Consider the following 24,768-nt stretch of genomic DNA (forward strand, 5'->3'; position numbering starts at 1 on the left):
TTATGAAATATATAAAGTATTATATATGAGGGGGTGGAGGGACTACTCGTCAAGTTTGCAGATGATACCAAATTGGGAGGACTGGCAAATATTCCAGAAGATAGGGACAGAGTTCAACAAGATCTGAACACAATGGGAAAATGGGCAAATGAGAACAAGATGCAATTTAATAAAGATAAGTGTAAACTTCTGCATCTGGGTCAGAAAAATGAAAAGCATGCCTACTGGATGGGGGATACGCTTCTAGGTAACACTATGTGTGAACGAGACCTTGGGGTACTTGTGGATTGTAAGCTAAACATGAGCAGGCAGTGTGTTGTTGTTGTTATGTGCGAAGTCGTGTCCGACCCATCGCGACCCCATGGACAATGATCCTCCAGGCCTTCCTGTCCTCCACCATTCCCCGGAGTCCATTTAAGTTTGCACCTACTGCTTCAGTGACTCCATCCAGCCACCTCATTCTCTGTCGTCCCCTTCTTCTTTTGCCCTCGATCGCTCCCAGCATTAGACTCTTCTCCAGGGAGTCCTTCCTTCTCATGAGGTGGCCAAAGTATTTGAGTTTCATCTTCAGGATCTGGCCTTCTAAAGAGCAGTCAGGGTTGATCTCCTCTAGGACTGACCGGTTTGTTCGCCTTGCAGTCCAAGGGACTCGCAAGAGTCTTCTCCAGCACCAGAGTTCAAAAGCCTCAATTCTTTGATGCTCGGCCTTCCTTATGGTCCAACTTTCACAGCCATACATTGCAACTGGGAATACCATAGCCTTGACTAAACGCACTTTTGTTGGCAGGGTGATGTCTCTGCTTTTTAGGATGCTGTCTAGATTTGCCATAGCTTTCCTCCCCAGGAAAATAAAATCTGTCACTATCTCCATTTCTTCCCCATCTATTTGCCAGGAATTGAGAGGGCCGGATGCCATAATCTTTGTTTTCTTGATGTTGAGTTTCAAGCCAACTTTTGCACTCTCCTCCTTCACCCGCATCAACAGGCTCTTTAGTTCCTCTTCACTTTCTGCCATTAGAGTGGTATCATCTGCATATCTGAGGTTGTTGATATTTCTCCCTGCAATCTTGATCCCAATTTGTGACTCCTCTAATCCCGCATTTCTCATGATGTGCTCTGCATACAAGTTAAATAGGCAAGGCGACAGTATACAGCCTTGCCGAACTCCTTTCTCAATTTTGAACCAGTCAGTGATCCCATGTTCAGTTCTCACTGTTGCTTCTTGACCTGCATATAAATTTCTCAAGAGACAAATAAGATGCTCTGGTATTCCCATATCTTTAAGAACTTGCCACAATTTGTTGTGCTCCACACAATCAAAGGCTTTAGCATAGTCAATGAAGCAGAAGTAGACGTTCTTCTGGTACTCCCTAGCTTTCTCCATGATCCAGCGTATGTTGGCAATTTGATCTCTAGTTCCTCTGCCTCTTCGAAATCCTGCCTGTACTTCTGGAAGTTCTCGGTCCACATATTGCTGGAGCCTAGCTTGTAGGATTTTGAGCATAACTTTGCTAGCATGAGAAATGAGTGCAATGGTGCGGTAGTTTGAACATTCTTTGGCATTGCCCTTCTTTGGGATTGGAATGTAAACTGACCTTTTCCAATCCTGTGGCCATTGTTGAGTTTTCCAAATTTGCTGGCATATTGAGTGTAGCACTTTTACTGCATCATCCTTTAAGATTTTGAATAGTTCAACTGGAATGCTGTCACCACCACTAGCTTTATTATTGCTCAGACTTCCTAAGGCCCATTTGACTTCACATTCCAGGATGTCTGGCTCCAGGTCAGTAACTACCCCACTGTGGTCATCAGGGATGTTAAGCTCGCTCTTGTATAGTTGTTCTGTATAATTTTGCCACCTTTGTTTAATCTCTTCTGCTTCTGTGAGGTCCCTACCATTTTGGTCCCTTATCATACCCAACTTTGCATGAAACGTTCTCTTCATATCTCCAATTTTCTTGAAAAGATCTCTGGTCCTCCCCATTCTATTGTTTTCTTCTATTTGTTTGCACTGTTCATTTAAGAAGGCATTCTTATCTCTTCTAGCTTTTCTCTGGAATTCTGCATTCAGTTGGGTGTATCTTTCTCTTTCTCCCTTGCCTTTCACTTCCTTTCTCTCCTTAGCTATTTGTAAAGCTTCCTCAGACAGCCATTTTGATTTCTTGCATTTCTTTTTCTTTGGGATGGTTTTAGTTGCTACCTCTTGTACAATGTTGCGAACCTCCGTCCATAGTTCTTCAGGCACTCTGTCTATCAGATCTAATTCCTTAAATCTATTTGTCACCTCTACTGTGTATTCGTTGGGGATATGATTTAGTTCATACCTGAGTGGCCTAGTGCTTTTCCCTACTTTCTTCAATTTAAGCCTAAATTTTGCAACAAGAAGCTCATGATCTGAACCACAATCAGCTCCTGGTCTTGTTTTTATTGACTGGATAGAACTTTTCCATCTTTGGCTGCAGAGCACATAGTCAATCTGATTTCTGTGTTGACCGTCTGGTGATGTCCATGTGTAGAGTCGTCTCTTGGGTTGTTGGAAAAGAGTGTTTGCTATGACCATTGTATTCTCTTGACAAAATTCTACCAGCCTGTGCCCTGCTTCATTTTGTACTCCAAGGCCAAACTTGCCTGTTATCCCAGTTATCTTTTGGTTTCCTACTTTAGCATTCCAATCCCCCATGATGATAAGCACATCATTTTTTGGCGTTGCTTCTAGAAGGTGTTGTAGGGCTTCATAGAACTGATCAACTTCATCCTCTTCAGCAGCAGTGGTTGGGGCATAGACCTGGATCACTGTGATGTTGAATGGTTTGCCTTGGATTCGAACTGAGATCATTCTGTCATTTTGGGGATTGTATCCCAAGACTGCTTTTCCTACTCTCTTATTGATTATGAAGGCTACTCCATTTCTTCTGCGAGATTCTTGTCCACAGTAGTATACCTGATGGTCATCTGAATTAAATTTACCCATTCCTGTCCATTTTAGTTCACTGATTCCTAAAATGTCGATGTTCAGTCTTGTCATTTCTTGTTTGACCACGTCCAGCTTACCTTGATTCATGGATCTGACGTTCCAGGTTCCTATGGAATAAAAATCTTTACAGCATCGGACTGTCTTTTCGCCACCAGTTACTTCCACAACTGAGCGTCCTTTCAGCTTTGGCCCAGTCGCTTCATTCATTCTGGCGCTACTTGTACTAGCCGTCTGCTCATCCCCAGTAGCATATTGGACACCTTCCGACCTGAGGGGCTCATCTTCCGGCGTCATATCGTTATGCCTATTGGAACTGTCCATAGAGTTTTCATGGCAAAGATACTGGAGTGGTTTGCCATTTCCTTCTCCAGTGGATCACCTTTTGTCAGAGCTCTCAGCTATGACCTGTCCGTCTTGGGTGGCCCTGCACGGTATAGCTCATAGCTTCACTGAACTACGCAAGCCCCCTTGCCACAACAAGGCAGCGATCCTTGAAGGGGGAGGCAGTGTGATGCAGCGGTAAAAAAGGCAAATGCCATTTTGGGCTGTATCAACAGGGGCATCACATCAAAATCACAAGATGTCATAGTCTCATTGTATACAGCACTAGTCAGACCACACTTGGAGTACTGTGTGCAGTTCTGAAGGCCTCACTTCAAGAAGGATGTAGATAAAATTGAAAGGGTACAGAGGAGAGCGACGAGGATGATCTGGGGCCAAGGGACCAAGCCCTATGAAGATAGGTTGAGGGACTTGGGAATGTTCAGCCTGGAGAAAAGGAGGTTGAGAGGGGACATGATAGCCCTCTTTAAGTATTTGAAAGGTTGTCACTTGGAGGAGGGCAGGATGCTGATCCTGTTGGCTGCAGAGGAAAGGACACGCAGTAATGGGTTTAAACTACAAGTGCAACGATATAGGCTAGATATCAGGAAAAAAATTTCACAGTCAGTAGTTCAGCAGTGGAATAGGCTGTCTAAGGAGGTGGTGAGTTCCCTCTCACTGGCAGTCTTCAAGCAAAGGTTGGATACACACTTTTCTTGGATGCTTTAGGATGCTTAGGGCTGATCCTGCGTTGAGCAGGAGGTTGGACTAGATGGCCTGTATGGCCTCTTCCAACTCTATGATTCTATGATATTCTAATTATTTAGATTTATATTTGGAAAACAAATTTCCCTTCTCTTGGTTGATCCCTGGAGTGAATAATATGTTTGATATGTTACTCCTTTGTTGTGAGGATAGCTGTGTCAGGCTCTATGAAACAGGAACATTGCTTCCAGTCTCAGGTTTATTTCAGGATTAAATAGGATAAGATGTGTAGTGTTAATGTAGTAGGGTTAATACTGCTGTAGCATTTCAATTTCTGTGATGTTTACAGGCTCGATGCCAATATTGTATTAATGTCTTCCCCATTTAATTTACTGACAGAAGAATAGATTTAAAAACATTTTAATAGGATGTGTTCCCATTTTTGTTTGTTGATTTTAAAAGGTCAAACTGAAGAAAAATGTACGGAAACATAGGGTCTCTTCAAACAGTACAACAAAAACAATATTCTTTTATGTTTTTGGCTTAATGTGCCAAATGTAAAATCAGGTAAGACTGGACTAAGGGATGTGAAATTGAGATTGTTGGATTTAAATGGAGTGGATTTCTGTGCAATATAAAAATGCTTGGAAAGGGAAGGGACCTAGAATTGTGAGTTTCATAGCAATAAAATCGAGATAATTTCTTAGGGAAAAATTGAAATATTTTTTGAATAGACATTTCTAGAGGTCGGAGGTCATGAATTAACATATGAAACTTTCTGAAAATTGGCATATGTTAGTCAACTTTTTCATGTTGTCTATAAGAGGAGTTCATTGTTAATTTATATGTTTTTCCCCTCTTACTTTATTTGTGTCACAAGCATCAGACACTTGGTCTGTCTCTACTGGTATTACAGATGAGCCCAGTTTGTTATTATGCTCTGAGCTTCTTTTGCTATAACTACACATTATGGCACCAACAAAACCAGTTCCTTCATGTCTACTCTTCCTTCCTTTCTCTTATTTACTATGATACACCTAGGAGTGTATATGTACTATGAGTATCATAGTAAGCAAAGGTCTCCCCAGTCCTAGTCTGACACCAGTCTACCATTGCATTAAGTGAATCAGTCACAGTTCATATTTCAGAATACCTGAATAGGAGGGATGGAACATTCTTGCTTCCCCTCTCCTCTGCATTTCACTCTGTTGTATCTATCTAATCTCTGACTCTGGGTTTCAGGACATGCCCAGTGACGGAGCTCTGGGCCTGCAGTGGGTGCGTCAAATGGTGAAAATTGTCCCCTCTGATCTGGCAAACTTATTATTCTGCCAGCAGACTTATTATTCTGCCATGCTGGATCCAATCCTGAGTGTTTAAATAGAATTTTATTTCAGTTCACGAGTATTTTATTGTCGTATATTAGCATATGTTCCAATTGTGCAGCTGCTGTTTACAAACTGAAAAAGCCAGCAGGAAAATCATGATAAACCACTTTATAGATCTATGACACTGAGATGCTTTAAGTCCTTATTTCACTTGAACAGAAGGAGGATCTAGTAATGCCTCTTCATCATCTAAATAAGAGCAGTAAATCAGGAACCTGCTTTTTGCACATCCTGGTGATAAAAAGCCTGGAGACAACTCCATTTCTCAGCAACACTCTACTGATAATCAATTGCAACACTCTGCTAATGCTTTGGCTAAAGCAAATGTGAAGAAAAATGTTTACTTTGCGCTAAAGTGAAGTTCATTGAGATGACAGGCTTCTTTCATCCTGTGGTTTTTTCTATAATGAACACAGCCTAAAGATTAAGTGGTTTGTCTGCCCATTGGAGGACAAGTCTTATTCAGCTGTTTGTTACATTTAGCTTAGTATTTAGAATTCAAGCCAATTCATTACTTATGCGATGTAAAACTAAACAAGGAGATACCTCCTTCATTCAAATTTCCTTAGGAGGTAGTATGCTTACAGACATGTAAATATTCTAAAATCACTAATGAGAAATATCATTTATATTAAAATTTAATATAATTTGTATATATAATTTATATTATCAAAGATCATTTTGGCATATTTCAGTAGCAACAATTGGTATTTGAATTATTGCATTTATCTAGGGGGAAAATGCCAAATCTTTAGAGACCTGTTCCGAGGCAGCTTACAACTAAAACAATACATTAAACCATACAGCCATTAAAACACACCATTAAATCAGGCCAGAACAAAAGAATACCCTATTGAAAACAAGCCAGAACAGTAGTTCACTTGAAAACTATATGCATGCTCCAGATTTTTTTAATTGACTTTTTAAAATTTATCCTTTAAAAGGAATCTTAATGATAACTAGAGGCCTCAAAATTCGTACCTCAAAGCACAATTAAGAAAGCTGTGCTTTCTATATCTCTTTTCTGAATTGCTACATTCCTATGTCCCCATCAGATCTGTTTGTAAGCATAATCACATTATTTTCTTGTGTTCAAAGCTCTTCGGTGCGGTTCAGTTGAAAGTTTACAACTTTGGGAACCACTAAATCTGAGTGACTGACACACCAGTGCCTGCATCTCCCCTCCCCCCCCCCCCATGGCTGCGTCGGCCTGGAACGGCTGCTTTGGCCACTGCCATGCACAACCCTAGTACCAGCTTCTGCAGGATGCTGATGTAATTGCTATGGTCAGGCCTCTGCATTATTATTATTAATTTGATTTCTATACCACCCTCCCAGTGTACTAGTTCAGGGCTGTGTACAACATGTAAACAACAATACTAATCAAAAGCATACAATCAAGCGAGGGTTAAACGAAAAAAAATTAAATTGTTTAACATAAACAATATCAACAACAGCAGACAAATATTATGTTGCTCAGCTCTCTTAGAACTAGATTTCAGTCCAGAGGTAGCTATGTGGAAGGGGGGCAGTAATCTGTTTCACTGGCCCCAACCAGAAGCCTAGCAGAAAAGCTCTATCTTATAGGCCCTGTGGAACAACACTTGTTCTGTTGGGGCCCAGATGTGCTCAGGAAACTCATTTTAAAAGGTGGGAACCAGGAAAAAAAATACCCTGTTCCTGGTTGAAGCCAGACATACTTCTTTGGGGCTAAGGATCACCAACTAGTTGGTATTTGAAGAACAGAAGGTTCTTTGGGGGGTATAGAGTGGCAATTTCTCAGATATGCACCACAACAGCCAGGCAGCTGTTTATACTAAGACATCTTCAAATTAAAATTTTAAAGTATTGTGAGGGGTTTGTGTGTATGTGTTAACAAACATTGTGATCCTGCTTAAGACAGTTAACACCTAGATTCTAAATGTACTACTCTAACAGCTACAAAAGGCATGTAGACAGGATTAGTGATGGGCACAATCTGGGTAACAAACTAAATTATCCCATTGGTTTGAATCATGGATCAGCTGGCAGCTGTTTTGGATAGCAGATAGGCACACTTGTTTTGCTGTCGGCGGCTCGCAATTGGTCCCTTGCTGCCGGACTGACACTCGGAGGGCCCAATCGGCAGGCGCTTCGCACCCTATGAGCACCCTTCCTCATCACAGACAGGGTCCACCCTTTGGGCCCTTAGCCGATTATTTAATCCGCTCCGCTAGGAGCGGGTTAAAGATATTGTTTGAAACAAGGAATCTTTAGGAATAGTAAATTTTCCAGTCAAAATTAAATTTGAGTGCAGAAGCACCTTAGAGCTCAATAATACTTTGCAGGTGTAAGCCCCCTTAATACTTTGCAGGTGTAAGCCCCTTGTAGCTATTCTGCTACAAACCAAGATAGCTTCCCTATGAAACACTCAAAATTATTGGAAAATGTTTCACCCCTTATTTCTAATTCATTTATGTACAGTCAAACATAACAACAGTACTTTTAATTTATTCTAGCAATTTCAGTATTCTGGACAACCATAACTTGACATATGTAATATAAATGTTTAGTGAGCTATATAAAGGGTTTTTTTTTGAGACGGGAGAAAATTATCTTCATGTAACTTGAAACTTGAAGGAGAACTTGATGTTTTGTTAGGTCTTACATTTTAGATCTACTTTTGGTTCTTAACTAGGTGCAATTTAATCATATATGTTTCATTAGTAGCTAGTAAACTTGTTATTTTGTATTGCAGTCGCTTTTATCATATTTCACTTTAATCAAGGAAGGCAACACCTGTGGTTTATTCACCAAGGCTGCTTTTGACAGATGAATACCTGGAGGCAATGAAGCAATTACATTTGTTTCTTATACCAGTGTTGAATGCACTTCAACCTTCATAAGGATAAAGGAGAATCTTGTAGCTTCACTGTTGTTTGTCAGCAACACGAATTCTTATCATACTCAAGAAGGAAGCCAATATAAGCCAAAGTCAATATAAGAAAATAAGATTCTTTTTTTACCTAAGCACCTTATACCCTTGTGGAAGACTGGAATATTTGTGAATGTTCAACTACATTGGCCACTTTTTGAGGCTCAAGAGTGGTGAACTATTTTTAAAGGAAAAAATGAAATTAAAGTTTGAAATATTTGATTTTCATATTTAAGTGAAAATGACAAAAAATCTCATGTGCTCCTTTTTATTGTGTGTATTAAATAATTTCTGTCCATCTCCATCAAATATTGTTCCAAGTGTGCTTTCAAGTCCAAATAAAAACATCCTTAAATCCTAGCAAGAAGTAATCAAATATCATCAATCACAACAAATCTCTTTCGGGCAACAAGACCTTTCTCAGTTCTAAAACGCTGGGAGGGTCTGGCCCAGCTAACATATAAGGTTTTTTCTTCCCTGACAATTAGTATGTAGTGTGGGAGTAATTGCAATATGTTGTTCTTCCATGTTCATGGCTCTTTCCTTGGACAGCATTACTATTAATTTTTCAAGAGGGTTAAAGTTGGCTTCTCTCACATAGCTTCATCTTCAGATCTGGCCTTCTAAGGAGCAGTCAGGGCTGATCTCCTCTAGGACTGACCGGTTTGTTCGCCTTGCAGTCCAAGGGACTCGCAAGAGTCTTCTCCAGCACCAGAGTTGAAAAGCCTCAATTCTTTGACGCTTGGCCTTCCTTATGGTCCAACTTTCGCAGCCATACATTGCAACTGGGAAGACCATAGCCTTGACTAAACGCACTTTTGTTGGCAGGGTGATGTCTCTGCTTTTTAGGATGCTGTCTAGATTTGCCATAGCTTTCCTCCCCAGGAGCAAGTGTCTTTTAATTTCTTTGCTGCAGTCCCCATCTGCATTGATCTTGGAGCCCAGGAAAATAAAATCTGTCACTATCTCCATTTCTTCCCCATCTATTTGCCAGGAATTGAGAGGGCCGGATGCCATGATCTTCGTTTTGTTGATGTTGAGTTTCAAGCCAACTTTTGCACTCTCCTCCTTCACCTGCATCAACAGGCTCTTTAGTTCCTCTTCACTTTCTGCCATTAGAATGGTATCATCTGCATATCTGAGGTTATTGATATTTCTCCCTGCAATCTTGATCCCAATTTCTGACTCCTCCAATCCCGCCTTTCTCATGATGTGCTCCTCATACAAGTTAAATAGGAAAGGCGACAGTATACAGCCTTGCCGAACTCCTTTCTCAATTTTGAACCAATCAGTGATTCCATGTTCAATTCTCACTGTTGCTTCTTGACCTGCATATAAGTTTCTCAAGAGACAAATAAGATGTTCTGGTTATTCCCATCTCTTTAAGAACTTGACACAATTTGTTGTGCTCCACACAATCAAAGGCTTTAGCATAGTCAATGAAACAGAAGTAGATGTTCTTCTGGAACTCCCTAGCTTTCTCCATGATCCAGCATATGTTGGCAATTTGATCTCTAGTTCCTCTGCCTCTTTGAAATCCTGTAGTATCTACCATATCCTAAAGGTCTCAGAGAACTGTTAGTAGTATACTGGTCTGCAAAGTAAAAAACTATCAATAATAATAACAATAATAATATGTCCAAGATGTTTTTATGTTTGGAGGTTGTAAGAGCACATGGACATTCTTGGGACTTACCTCAGCAGTAGATACCTAATGGCTCAGCCACTAAACAAAACTTATGGAATCGCTTCCCTTCTGTGCCCCAAACATGTATTAAAAATAGTATGTAAGCTTGTAGAAGCCAGCAGTTCCACATGAAATGCATGAGAGAGGCTTGGTGTGTAAACAAATTAAGAGGTCATGATGCATGTCTCAACTGTTAATTGTTCATTCTACAGAGATAATTCTCTGGGATCAGAAGTGGCTGTTGAGGGAAGGGGAAAAGGGGAGACATGGTCATGCAAGGACCATGGGTCACTGGATCCAAGCCACAGAAAAGGCAAAATGTAAAATATTATGTGGAGCAGATTGTTAGAATAATTTATGTAAAGTTAAATTCTCGACAATTGCAGTCCTCACATCTACTAACTAATTCTTGTAGTGCTAATCTAGATTTATTTCCACAAACATCATATATTTCAGGCATGAGGGATTTAACAAATTCCATTTTTCAGTGACTACTCTCTCGATCCTGGTACAGATTGCCACATTAAATTGCTGCAGAAAAAACGGTTTTTCAGTACCAAAATAAAACTTAAAGATGGTATTTTACAAAAATATATTTGCAGATATGTTGTTGGTTACCTTTACATTGTTCTCTTAATAAAAATGAGTTTCATTTATTTCTGTCCAGTTCACAGAGTTTCTAAGGGGATAAGCCTGGTATACACTGCTGGAGATCCTGTTGTTACCTCTCTCACTAGATCAATTCCCCAACTCCATCTCATTTGGGTAACATAAGGATCTTTTCTACTCCCTTCTGGCTGCCCTAATCAGTCTCAATATCTTTCTTATTTCTTGGCTGCAGCCTCCCATTTGGTTGATGATGGACCCAACAAATAGAAAATATAACAATGCTAGTTTCTTCATCAACCTTAAAGTTGTGTAATTCCCACTCATCATACATTTTCTTTTCTTGGTGTTCAGCCATAATCATGCTTTGGCAGTTTGATTTATTTTATTTATTATTACATTTCTACCCTGTCACCTCTCAAGGCCTTGTGACAACTTAGAAATAAATCCATAAACCCCCCTTAAAACCCATAACAGTATGTCCAACAGTACAAGAAGAATGACAGAAACTCTCTACCTCCCCCCAACAGCCACCCAAGGTGGGGTGCCCAGGTGTTAATGTGGGGACCTGATCCCACAGAGGGGCCTGGTTGATCTTAAACATTGCCCTCACCCAAAGTATGCTTCTGTAACTAATTTAAATTTTCAGTATGATCTCTAGTACCTCTTCCTTTTCTGAATTTTGCTTGGACATCTAGTATTTTTCTTCCATATATAGTGACAGTCTTTATTATAAGCTTTTGAGCATAAGCTTATTTGGATGAAAAATTAATGCAATAGTCTAATAGTTGTTGTAGCCTTTGATATCTTCTCTTTTTTGGAATTAGAATGTGGACTGAATATTTTTAGTCTATGGTCCTTTGTTTTGTTTTCCATATTTGGTGGCATATTCTTGATAAGATTTTGATGGACTTCATTTCTGTGGTTTGGAATGCCTCTACTGATATCCCATCTACTCATTATGATTTGTTTCTCCCAATGCAGCTTTCATTTCACTTTCTAAAACCAGATGTTCATAGAATCATAGACTGGAAGAGGGCCATACAGGCCAACTAGTCCACAACCCTGCTCAAAACCCCTGAGAAGTGTTCATTCAGCTACTCTTTGCATATTACCAGTGAGGGGGGAACTCACCACCTCTGTAGGCAGCTGATTCTACTGCTGAACTGATTATGATAATGTTATCCGTTCAGTCCTATCTGACCCTCGGTGATTCTATAGGAAAGTTTTTGCCATACATTTCTGTCAATGACTGTTTCTTTTAGTTGGTTCAAGGTCATCCCTGTATTGGCTTTGATCATGTCGAACCAGTGGATCCTTTGGTGACCACATTTCCTTTTCCTGCCAACCATGCCGAGCATTAATGATTTTTCTAACGAGTTTGATTGCATGATGTGTCCAAAGTAAGTGAGCTTTAGCTGTAATATCTTGCCTTCTGCTGAACTACTCTTTCTATAATTTGTTCCTTATATCCAGCTGGTACCTTTCCACCCTTAATTTAAGCCCATTTTTGTGAGTTCTATCCTCTTCTGCCAACAGGGACAGATCCCCGCCCTCCTGTAAGTGACAGGCTTTTAAATAGTTAAAGCGAACAATTATACCCCCCCCCTTCAGCCTGCTATTCTCAGACTGAACATTCCCTTGGCCTTTCCTCATAGTCTTTGGTCTCCAAGCCCCTGATCATCCTCAGCATTCTCCTCAGCACCTCCTTTGTTAATCTGTATCTTTTATGAAGTGAGACTTCCAGAACTGCTGACCAATATCATGTACAGTGAGATTGTTATACTTTGTGATTTGGATGTTAGGTTCAGTTCATATTCTTCAAAACATTCTGCCTGGCAGGAATATGTTATCCTTATATGTCTGTTATATAGTTATTCAATGCATTGATCCCATATTTTCCTTATTTTGTCCTGTTCATTTAATGCATTTCTGTGTTGATTTTTCAGCATGTCTAACTGTGCTTTAAATAACCCTTTGATTTTTTGGATCTTGTGGAACATATCTCTTGTTTTTCCTTTTTGGTTATTCTCTTCTTTTTTAACATTGGTTATTAAAATGGTTCTTTGTCTCTATGGCCTGTTATGCATGGCTGCTGAAACAGCGGCATGGAGAACGCGGAGGAGGAAGAAGCGAAGCAAACCGCTTACGCACAGGACAGAACGCAATAGCGGCAGAATCCAGAGTATCAATTATGCACGAGACTAATCCGGAGCTGCTTCTGATCCCGAGAAGCTCCACTTTCTTCTGCATCTCACTAACACGGCTTTTTCGGCAGCTTACGTTGACTCTGCGCCCGGTTGCCGCCTGCAGCATGCATAATTGGTGATTTTAGCTGCCGCCATTCCACCCCGAATGTGGACCTTCCACTTCGTGCATAATGGGCCTATGTCAGGCTTTCTCAACCAGGGTTTCATGAAAACCTATGTTTTTTTGACAGCCATGGAAGGGTTTTCTGAATGTGTAGGAGTTGATCCACCCACCCCTCCCAAAATGTGGCCAATGATGGGCCTTGAGGGATGGGCCCCTGGGGATGGACCCCAGGTAGGCTTGTATACAGCTATGCTTCCCAACCATATTCTGCTAGATTGCACAACATCTGGGATATATTGAAGCCTGAAGTGTTTCAGGGGAATCTCAATGGTAAAAAAATTGCGAAAGACTGCTCTATGTGCAAGTCACTGAAACACTCTATTTAGACTTCTGATTGTATTTCTGTCATTTTTTACTTTTGCTTCTAGTCTGTCTTCAGTAACGATAAGAGTTACATAAATCATCCACCCAGGCTTTTCATAACCTTTGGCTACAGGGATAATCTTTGTTAAGCTACAGTTTATATGGGACATTTAAGCAATTTGCAAGTAGGCATTTAAGATCAGAGCTGTTTCCCTTGAATGGGAACACTATGTTTTTTTCTCTCAAGACCTATGATGTGGGGAGTTAGTGGTAGAAAAGTGCAGTTGAATGAGTTTAATACCTCCCCGGTGCTATGGCTGCAATCCAGTTCTGTTACTCATCCCAACTAACTATTTTTGTCTTTTAAGAGCTTAAAAGGTCATTCAGTCATAAACCTTCTGTAGATTTTCCCCGAGGTAGGGATGTATTCCAAGTACACATTGTATAGTGGCTGAAAATGTAATATGTACACAAAATATCTATTTTCTGCTTTGTTGCCACATGATATGACCTAATCAGTGGTCTCTTGTCAGTTCAATTGCTCCGTAGTATATTTAGAGCTTTCTCAGCTTGTTAGAAAATTTTAATTGAATTAAGTGGCGGTCTACCCAAAATGTATGAAGAATCCTGTTTATAGAGGATTTTAGTGTATGTGTTAAAAGTACAATTGACACAGTAAATTGGGGTGACATGTAGGGATACATGAGGAGCTAAACTTTATTGCCATTGGGATGTAATGAAATGAGACCTAATGGGGTATAGTGAATAGAGTTAGAATTGAGAGATACGGGTTCAAATCCCTGATGCGTTCATTTGATGACCTTGGACAATCACTGTCTCGATTTGACATCTCAAGATTATTGTGAGGATAAAATTAAAATGATGGAAAGCACCATTGGAAGATGTTTTGCATGCTAAAAAAGGGGAGTGCTGTATTGAAGAACTTTTTTCTTTGTGAAAAATAGTTACAATCAAGGAGTTGATATTAATGACTAATTGTGCTGCAGTTAAAATGTCTTCATTTTAAATGGTCTGTGATGTGCGCATGGCCTCCTGATTAAAATGAAAGGTTGCAACAAAATACTGCATACATTTCTTCCACAATTTAATATTGTGGTGTGTATCGAATACTCTTCATATATTAATTTTGGTATGCCTCTTTATCAAAGAACCGCTCTGTTGTTTGTACTGAAGGAAAGATTTGAATGGGAAACTATCAAGTTCAGAAGGTCAGCCTGGCAGTTTGTGTTCTTTGCATTTGTGTGTCATATAATGTACAGCTTTTCAAATCTGAGGCAGGCCCAACATCCCTAAAATATGCTTCCTAACAAAAGAGCTTCAGAAGATTTATCAAATGTTCATGTAGTCTAGCACTATACCCCCCACACATTTTATTTGTTCCCTAGCCACTAGTATTCAGAGGTACAGTATCTTCAAATATTATTATTATTATTATTATTATTATTATTATTATTATTATTATTATTATTATTATTTAATTTTTAGACCGCCCTTCTCCAAATAGGTCTCAGGGCGGTTTACAACATAACCAGTTAAAATACAATAAAATCCCCATAAAAACCCCAATTAACATCAACAACAAGTCACATATAACATATAAGCGGTGGTGGTCACAATTCTGATCGTAATATGGGTGTTCTGTGTAGCTAATGTTGCCTGACAGACCTATCTGTCATGAATTAACTCATAATCTAAGATAGTACCCATCACTACATACTGTGACAAATTAATTATGAATTTTATGAAGAAGCATTTCCTTTAGATTGTGCTGAATGTAATGTCTATCCAACTCCATTGTATGCTTGCAAATTCCTCCATTGTCTTTTTTCTCTAAAGCCCCAAACCCTTTGCTCTTTCCTTGCAGGGAAGGTGCTCCAGCATCTTGCTCAATAATCCCTTCATAATAAGGGCTAAACTAGATGTGATGGAGGCACACATTTCTCATAGAAGAGCTTAACAAGAGCTGTAGTGAATCAACCAAAACTCAAGCAAATTCAGCATTCTGTTTCTCCTGCCTGGTTGAGCCTTGAAAGCAAAAGCCTCCTTCTGTAATTGGTTCGTTGTTTTAACTACAGAATTTCCATAGTCATGTAAAGGGAGTGGTGTGGATTGAGAATGGTCTGGTTTTTAAGAGAAACAAATAGCGTGTTGAAGCCCCTGCTTGAAGTTTAATTCACATTAGTCTGCTTCCTTCAGAAACATTCCTTCTCAGTTAAGCTCCAATGAAATAAGTAGCCTGGGTTAAGAAAAGATCATTTATGCAGAAGGGGCTGCAGAATGGCAAATAGCATGCATGATAGATTGACTTCTGTTTCTAAACACATAGAAGAGTACCATTAGGTACAATTTGGCCAAAGTATCACAGAAACAGCTACTAGGTGAATGTCTTTATTCCTCATGCTTACTTTTTTCTCAGCCTTTTTCCATTTTGAAGATGTAAATGTTTTTGTAAATGTTTTTGAATTGTTTCAAATTCACCTGACACTAAAAGAAGGAATGATTTTCCTTTGAGCAATTTAGAATGATTCATGCTCACCAGTTGTGCTAACAGGTTTCCTTTTCTTGTGAATTTGCAATGGAATGGTAATTTCCATTTTATATTGGTATCTTGGCCTGCTTAATAAGTTTCCACATCTAGCTATGTCCCGCCTTTTAGCTGTGTTAACATATGTTTTTTTAAATGTTTAATTTTATGTTGCCCCCTGTAAATCTTTCAATTTCATTTTCATTCTCTTGCCCTGAGTTATATTATTGTGTTCTGGCTTACAGTTGAGCCTTACTGTAGCTTGGAATTTTAACTGCTTGACCATAACGTTTTTGAGCAAAGAATGTTGTGGTGATTGGGAAAGTAGCCTTTTAGGCCTTTCTAGGTATTACTTGGCCTTTAGAGTCTAGTTTGCATGTATAATCTGTGTTCAAATAAATGCTGTATCTCCCGGTGAACTCATTACCTTTTCCTAGTGGTGAGAATGAGAAACAGAGCCCCAAGATCAGCCACCAGTATTACTTTGACAGAACAGTCCTTAGTGGGTCGACTCGGAATCCCATACAGGTTTATTCAAAGGGGCTTACTCCCAGGAAAGTATTGTTAGGATTGTACTTTATAGAGACGAAGCATCTAAACTTGCTCTTTATCTGTTCCAACAATTGGAGTTAACAAGCCCTTTCTTTTGCATGGCTATAAATGTGGTGGTCTGCGTTTAGCATCAGTGTGAAAACTGATAAGCTGCTTCTTCATTTTAAAATCATCCTGGGGCTGTGTCTTAGTGTGAAGAGTATATTGACTCAATTAAATCAGCCAGCTCTTGAATCTGTGACAATTACATATAATTAAAGTCATGTTTCTTTTCCTTTGCTTGTATTTGTTTAAAAATTAATTATATTTGCCTATTGTAAAACATTCAGCTGGTTTATTTCATATTTATTCCAAAAGCTTTACATACTGTGTATTTTCTGTCTGCTGGTTAAATGTGTACAACTTTGAAATGTTTTCCTCTTGGTAATGTTACTGTTGTTAATTCCAGATGTAGTTGTGCTGTAGAAGCAAAATGAAATAGAAATATACTGGCATTTTAAAGACTAAACAAAATTATTCTGGTTTAAGTGTATGAACTAGAGTTCTTTTAATCCATGCATGAAGTATACATCTATAAGTCTGTTGAATCATTGTTTTTATGGATGTTGGCTTCATGCTTCTGATGCATCATGAATGCTTATGCAGGAAAGAATTAGTTTAGTCTAAATTGCCATTGGATTCATGTTTTATTTCATTGTGGTTATGGTATAGCATCTCAAATAACACAGCATCAGTTTAGGGTTGAACCTATGGCATTTAATTCAGCTCACACACTGTCCATATAGGCAATAAAAGGTCTCTGTTATATGATAAGGTCACCATCATTAATTTTTAAATTACAAGGAGAGACTTTCCAGTTTGTGATGGTCATTATTGCAATATTATGTGTTGTGGATCCTGCCTGTGCATAGAATGAACTGAGATCTTAATTAGAACTTTGACAAGCCCTCTCTGATAAAATGATGAGATTATTCGTAATTGATGTCACAATCAATTACCATTTAGTTCATCACAAGCCTACTAACAGGTCTAGCCTTAGTACTGGCCCCAGGATGTTGATGAGTGTGTGGCTGCCCTGTTCATGCTGTTACTGCGACAGCAGGGCAGATTTTCAGTCAACATCCTAACGACCTCTTTTGAAGTCTATTAAATAAATGACCCTGTCACATTGGTCTAACCTCTTACATCTTCATTTGGGTGCTTTTTGTTACAATATAGTGTTTTTGGAGCATGTGAAAGAATAGATATTTTGATTTTTTTCTCATCTACTCTGTTTCAGGGAAGTGTCCATTCATTCATCATATGAGCATGCTGAAGGGTAAAATTAGATTGTACTATTGGAAGATGATTCTATTTTCCTTCAACTACTTATTTATCTTTTAATTTTGATCTTTTTCAGGTACCTAAAGGACATGTTTGGTTAGAAGGTGATAATCTCAGAAATTCTACCGACTCCAGGTGTTACGGTCCTGTTCCATATGGGTTGATAAAAGGACGTATTTGCTTTAAGGTATTCTTCTGCAATCTAAAATGTGTTAATGTAACAGTTTTTATAAGTCTTGGGGGCCCTGTACTACCACTATGAGACATTTTCATTATCTAGTGCAGCACAAGGACTGGGGTGTTAAAATGTTTCAGGAGAATATGATCTTCTCAAATGACTACTGTGTTTAAAGATGTGTAAAACATAAGCCAGGCGAATTTCAAATCAACTCATATATATGAGGGGGGAAAGAATAAACACTGTATTCCTCATTTGAAAGCAGTATGTACAACTGCAGGACTGCAAAAGGACATCTGTGTTGTCCAATCAAATCTTTAGTGAAGCATATTCTAATTTTGATGAAAGAATTGCAGTTTTCCACCTCCCTATCCAAGCACCTTCCCAGAAGAACCCTTGGGGAAATCCTCCAAAATAGCAATTGATACAAAGGTAGGAGGGAGAAATCAGCTAACACCAAGCTAAATATATAAATTGAAGTGCCTTTGAATCACAGGAGTAATTTGGATCTGTGCCCTGTATATCACGGCAAAAGTACTATATCAGCTAAAATATTGTTAATGCTTGGTTGAATTTGCTTGTGAACATAAGGAGTTCAAAAGCAAATCTCCTCTGCCTTTCACTACCAGCTGTATGAAGTATCAAGAAGCAGCAGACCTTCCTGGATAAAATGCCACCTTGATTTGGGGGGGGGGAGGCTGCGGTGGCACAGGAAATCAGGAATAATCAGTCCATGTTGAGGCAGAAAATGTTTTTATGTCTTGTTCAGATAGGCTGACAGATATGGGCATTTTGCTGTATAACATTTATTTGAGACTTATGCATATTTAATTATAGTGACTGTATACTGGTGAGTAGCCTCACAGTAGTTTTAAAAGTTATCACTTTTTATATTAACTACAACCACATGTATGATCTAGTGCCACAAGAATCTTTTTGCAATAGTTATTTTTAAATGTCTAGAACATAAAAATGCTACTGAAATCCATCTAGGCCAGCCTTCTGTTTTTAACAGAGGTTGTTAAGAGTTTTTCTAGTTCTCATTTCAATCCTCTTCTCATCTGAACCTTTCAAAGTGCTATAAAAATTAATGAAAAAGTTAAAATACTTGGGGATAAGAACAGGTTAAAAAAATCAGTTTCCAAAAACTATCTGAAATTATTTGGATATCTGCTGTGAGCTCTTTTGCAGATAAAATTTTGGAACTCTGTCTTCCCCCAACTATTGATACAGTGACAGAACTAGAGGCCCCTTGGCCATCTTCAAGAATGACCTTGAATGACTTCCAGGGACTTACCCAGGCTGATGTGGATAGGGGGCTTGCATTGGTAAGACCACCCATTTGCCCCCTAGATCCCTGCTCCTCATGGCTTGTTAATGCCAGTGACAAAAAGGATTAAGGGACTTCTCCAGAATATAATGAATCCATCCCTGTCATCAGGAACATTCCTTGGGAATGTGAAAGAGACGGTGGTATACCCTTTGCTGATAAAAACATTTTTGGATCTGCGCAGCCCCATCAACTATGGTCTATTCTTGCATTTCGCATTCCTGGGTAAGATGGTTGAATGGTTGAATGGACAGTCACAGAACTACTGCATTTCTAGAGGAAGCATCAGTTCCACATCAATTCCAGTCAGCACTGCTTGTGTTGTTAGATCTCACAGCTGCATTTTACATAGTAGAACTCGAGCTATTAGCTCACCACCTCACCAATGCGGGGATACAGCCCTTGCAGTGGCTGACCTTTCTCATAAGTTGGGGACAGAAGTTAGCAATCAGGAAGGAACAATCACACTGTTGGCCACTCCCTTGTGGAATGCTTCCGGGTGCGCTTCTCCCCCCAAATTTATTTAACATCTATATGCACCCTCCGCAGAACTGGAAAAATGACATGATGCCTACAACTGCAGACTGGATACTAAAAATAGAACTTGCCGATATGGCAAAATTCACAGCATTGATTAGAGAAAAATCAACGTCTTTGTAATAGAATGGAAACCTCTTATAGACTTCTTGTGTCATCATGACAAAAATGATTTGCTAACTGAAGGAATTAACAATTACATGAGGGTATTAAATAGTGTATAGATTTATATAGAAATGTTAGAATAACTTCAGACTGGCATCAGAGTCCAGTAGCACCTTTAAGACCAACAAAGAAGGTGCTATTGGACTCTGATTTTGTTGTGCTACTTCAGAACAACACAGCTACCCATTTGAATCTACTCAGACTGGAGTATTAAGGGATAATAAGGTATTTCAGTGATAAATATAATGAATGAGAAATTGATGAATAGTATTTTATATAATTTTTGTATTATATGTTTATTCCTTCTATCGTATTTTCCCTGCTTGTTATTTCTAATTTCTCTTCTTTATTATTGTTGTTCTTTTTTGTGTAACAAGAAACTTGCAATAAAATGATTTTTAAAAATCTTATCTATTTGCGCCCTCTTGCACAGCCAGTCTAGGGGTATGGGCTGGCATGTCACTCGTACACGGATCACACCCAGCTCTGTCTGTTGATGAGCGGCCAGCTGAATGTACCCCCAGCTTCTTTGGCCAAATGTTTGGAGTCTGTGACGGGATGACTCTGGCAGCATTGACTGAGGCTAAATCCTTTGAAAACAGAAGTCCTGTGGCTGGAAAAGAAAGGACCTGAAGAGGATATACACCTCCACAGCCTAGACAGAGTGTGGCTAATAAAATCTCACTCCATTAGAAACCTGGGGGTGATCTTCAATGCCTTCCTAACATGGAGACTTAGATCACCAATGCAGCACACCAGGCATTATATCATCTATGCCAAACAAAGCTATTGTGCCCTATCTGGCCCCAGAAGACCTAGCCACAGTGATCCATGGTCATCTCTAGACTGGACCACTGTAACTGGCTCTACGCAGTTATACCCTTGACTATGATCTGGAAATTGTAACTGGTACAGAATATAACTGCATGAGTCCTAACAGAGACCCCATGGGGGGCCCATATTCAACCTGTCCTCCACTAGCTGCACTAGTTGCCAGGAGAGTTCCAGAGTAAGTACAAGGTATTGGCATTAACCTTTAAGGCCTTACTTAGTCTGGGCCCTGCATATCTACATGACCACCTCTCCTAGTATGTTTCCCAGAGAACATTGCAAACGGCAAACCTGACTGGCCTTTTCAACCCTGGCTCCTACCTGGTGAAATAAGCTAACTGAGATCCAGGCCCTGACAGAACTAGTGAAGTTTTGCAGGGCCTGTAAATTGGTGCTCTCTCACCAGGTCTATGGTTGAAGCCAGGAAAAATGGAAAACAAAACTAACTATGGGCCTCCTTCCACCACATTTTCAGGACACTGGTTTCTCTACACACACACAGATCTCCTGCCATAGATTTGGGGTGGTAGTGGGGAATTATATAAAAATTCCAGTGGCACAGTAGAGGAAACAGTGATGACAATTTTTTAAACTATGATGTTTGTAATTAATATTTTTACTGATGCTCAATTGAATACACTGTAAGTCACCTCAAGCCCTCTTCTGGGGAGAGGCAGCCTATAATAAAGTAATAATAATGGAGTTGTTGAAGTTCCACAGGGCCTGTAAAATGACATTCTCCCACGAGGCCTATAGCTGAGACCAAAGCTATTTGAAGTTTCACAGGACTCCCTCTACCACCTCTTCCTTGGCTCCCCACCACCACCACCTATTTATTAATGGTGCTATCTCCAGTCTGGGTACCTGGCGGAGGGAATTAAGCATGTGGAGGGGGGGTTGGTTTTTAACTGTGCTTTAGTATTTAGTATTGTAATTTTATTGTGAGCCACATCAACCCAATATGGGAAGGAACAGTTTAAACACTGAATACATAAATAATACATGCAGAGATCCAATATACAAATAATAATAATATGTGCAAGTCTATGTTATGGCCCTTGAAAGATAATGCCCTTTGAAAGTGTTTTTTGAGGAAACGTCAGGCACAGCTTCAAAGGTGCAAGTTACATACATCAAATACACGGGAACCTATTGGCGTTTTCAAGGCTGTAGAATTCCACCCTCTTTCTTGCTTTGAAGTTTGGTAAACATGTTGCTTAAGCAGAGACAGTCTTTCTAGAAATATATGCATTCACAAACTGACACAAACTCCTTGAAAGTTCATGCCAGTTGATCCACCATAGACTTTAGTTTGTGAACTGTGAAATGGCCTAAATTCATCCAAAACTTTAGTTCAGGAGCCAGTTTACACCCATTCCTAATTGGCAGCTTATAGGCAGTTTCCTGTCTTTGTATGCTCACAAAAGGCCATCATACATGTGGTGTAATAATTTGGCTGTGTGTGAGGATTCCAATAGTTCTTCAGGTAGCTTTACCATCTCTAAAATTAACTTCTGTAATTAAGAGTATCCAAACCAAATGCCTCTGATTAGGACTGCTGATAAATCTTGTATATGATACATATCTTTTGGGGCTGGGTGTGCATAAGCATCTTTAACTGATATGACTGGCAGTGAAAACCTAAGCAGAGTCAACCTCTTAGTCCATTCACATGTGTAACTCTGCTTACAATTGATTCAGGTGAGTGTTGATCTGAAGCAGCAGAAATTAGTTTGAGTCCAGTGATACCTTTTAAGTAAGTTTTATTCTGGCTATATGCTTTTATGTGCCTGCACAATTCTTCTAGTTTAGGATTGTACTGTAACCAGAACCTGCTGTTGACTTGCTTGCAGCATTTTAGTTGAAATGATGATGAAAAACAAGAAAGCAAAAAGGAGATGACCAGTAATCTAACATTTTATTTTCCTTTTACAGCTATGGCCTCTGACGAATTTTGGACTTCTACGTGCAAGTCCCAATAGTAACAGGATTTCTAAGGATTGACTGAATTATGCTTATCTGAGTTCTTCTATTGCCTTAAAAAACCCTCCATAAAGATATTTTATATACAATAAAAATTGTGCAGTTAAGATTCCCTATGGATTTAAATGCAAATTTAAACTATACAAGACTTTTCTTTTATCTCACATACAAATCCTTCTAAATCTTGGGTCATTATACTTTATTTTTTAAATAAAATACATATTTATTTTAAAAATACAGAGATTATTTCAACAAAAATTGAATACAATAGTACCTTTAAGACCAACAAAAAATTATTCAAGGCATGAGCTTTCGAGTGCATGTACTCTTCCTCAGACAGTAATTGTTCACACATCATGTATTTTTGAAAATCTCAGAGTCACATTGGTTTTCATTTATCCAAAGGAAATAACCACCTAGAAAAAGAATGGAGTTATATACAATTGCAGAGGGGGGATTGTTTTTAACTACTATGGTACCAAGTACAAAATGCTAAGATGAAACCACTGCAAACTTGTTCCCATTGGAACAAAGAAACACAGCTAAGCAAGAAATTTTCAAGTTGAATAACATAAATTGGATCCATCCACCCACACAAAGAACAAGCTTGCAAACAATGCCTTTGTGCACACCTCATTCCCCCAATGCTCCTCAGTGAATATGCAGAAACCATTGTTCTGACATGACCTCCACAAATGCAGCATTAGGAAAACAAGGTTGCACTTACCTGTAACTGCTGTTCATCAAGTGATCTTCTGTGCAGGCACACATAGGGCTGTGCTTTCACAGGCCTGACATGGAGAAGAGCTAGCAAGCCTTTAAAATACTTTTTAGATCCCAGGAGTGTTCTCCCCTTACAGAGGCTGACTTTCCTGCCCAAAAGTTATGTGATGTGGGAGGGGCAAGGACTCCTAGCTCAGTTCTCTATCCACAGGAAGGTAAACCAGTACATCAGCATTAGCCCACAGTGGGGAAAGGAGGGAGGGATATGTGCCTGCAGAGATAACTCGAAGAAGAAGAAGAAGAGTTGGTTCTTATATGCCGCTTTTCCCTACCCGAAGGAGGCTCAAAGCGGCTTACATTCGCCTTCCCATTCCTCTCCCCACAACAGACACCCTGTGGGGTGGGTGAGGCTGAGAGAGCCCTGATATCACTGCTCGGTCAGAACAGTTTTATCAGTGCCGTGGCGAGCCCAAGGTCACCCAGCTGGTTGCATGTGGGGGAGTGCAGAATCGAACCCGGCATGCCAGATTAGAAGTCCGCACTCCTAACCACTACACCAAACTGGCTCTCGATGAAAAACAATTACAGGTAAGTGCAATGTCTTCATCTTTGTAGCTTTTATGCAGTTCTACATGGGAGAAAAGCAAGATCACTCCCCAATGAAAACTGATTGAAATACTGCTCTACCTACAGCAACCTTGAAACTCAGAACATGTTTCATAGGCCCCTGACTGGACCACAGGAGTAAAGGCTATTCCTCCAACTCCCCTGAAGCTCAGAAAACATTTCCCAGGGCCCTGTAGATGAGAGGACTACCTCTTCTGCTCCCCAATGTGTTAGGACTAGGAGATGTGTGCTGGTAACTGGGGATTCCCTATTGAGAGGAGTAGAAGCCAAAATATGTCAACCGGACTTGTCTCAAGAGGTATGCTGTCTACCTAGCATGAGAATCAAGGATGTATGGAAAGGGTGGAAAGACTTGTAAAGCCTAAAGACAGATACCCCTTCCTGCAATGTGGAGCATATGAAGTGAGGCTACATGGTCTTGAGGGGGGGAAAGTAAAGGACTTGGCAGCACACGGGTTTTTTCAGTTATTCCTATTAATGGCCAAGGCTTAGGAAAGGAAAGGAAAACAATGCAGATAAATGACTGACTATATCATCAGGAAAGTCTTGGGTTTTTGGATCATGGATCATGTTACCATGATGAGGCTTTTCTACTGGGAGATGGTTGCGCCTCACAAATGTGAGAAAAATGTCTTTGCGAAGAGTCTTGCAGACCTAGTGAGGAGGGCTTCGGGTAAAGAAAAGCAGCATATAAGAACCAACT

General features: G+C 39.6%; 2 protein-coding genes across 3 annotated transcripts in view; one reads left to right on the forward strand and one right to left on the reverse strand.

Annotated features, from left to right (window-relative positions):
* Positions 1 to 23,131, forward strand: part of IMMP1L (inner mitochondrial membrane peptidase subunit 1) — a 44,030-nt gene extending 20,899 nt beyond the window's left edge. Inside the window, exons 5-6 of one of the 2 annotated variants that reach the window (XM_077321958.1) lie at positions 17,768 to 17,878; positions 22,668 to 23,131. In XM_077321958.1, the coding sequence (XP_077178073.1) occupies positions 17,768 to 17,878; positions 22,668 to 22,736 (180 nt within the window). In that variant the 3' untranslated portion in view covers positions 22,737 to 23,131. Of the gene's footprint in view, positions 1 to 17,767 lie in introns of both variants that reach the window. The other variant, XM_077321957.1, reaches the window with a different exon arrangement.
* DNAJC24 (DnaJ heat shock protein family (Hsp40) member C24) overlaps positions 1 to 24,768 on the reverse strand; it is a 115,499-nt gene that overhangs the window by 6,715 nt on the left and 84,016 nt on the right.

Source organism: Paroedura picta, chromosome 2 (assembly GCF_049243985.1).
Source record: "Paroedura picta isolate Pp20150507F chromosome 2, Ppicta_v3.0, whole genome shotgun sequence".
Lineage (NCBI taxonomy): Eukaryota > Metazoa > Chordata > Lepidosauria > Squamata > Gekkonidae > Paroedura > Paroedura picta.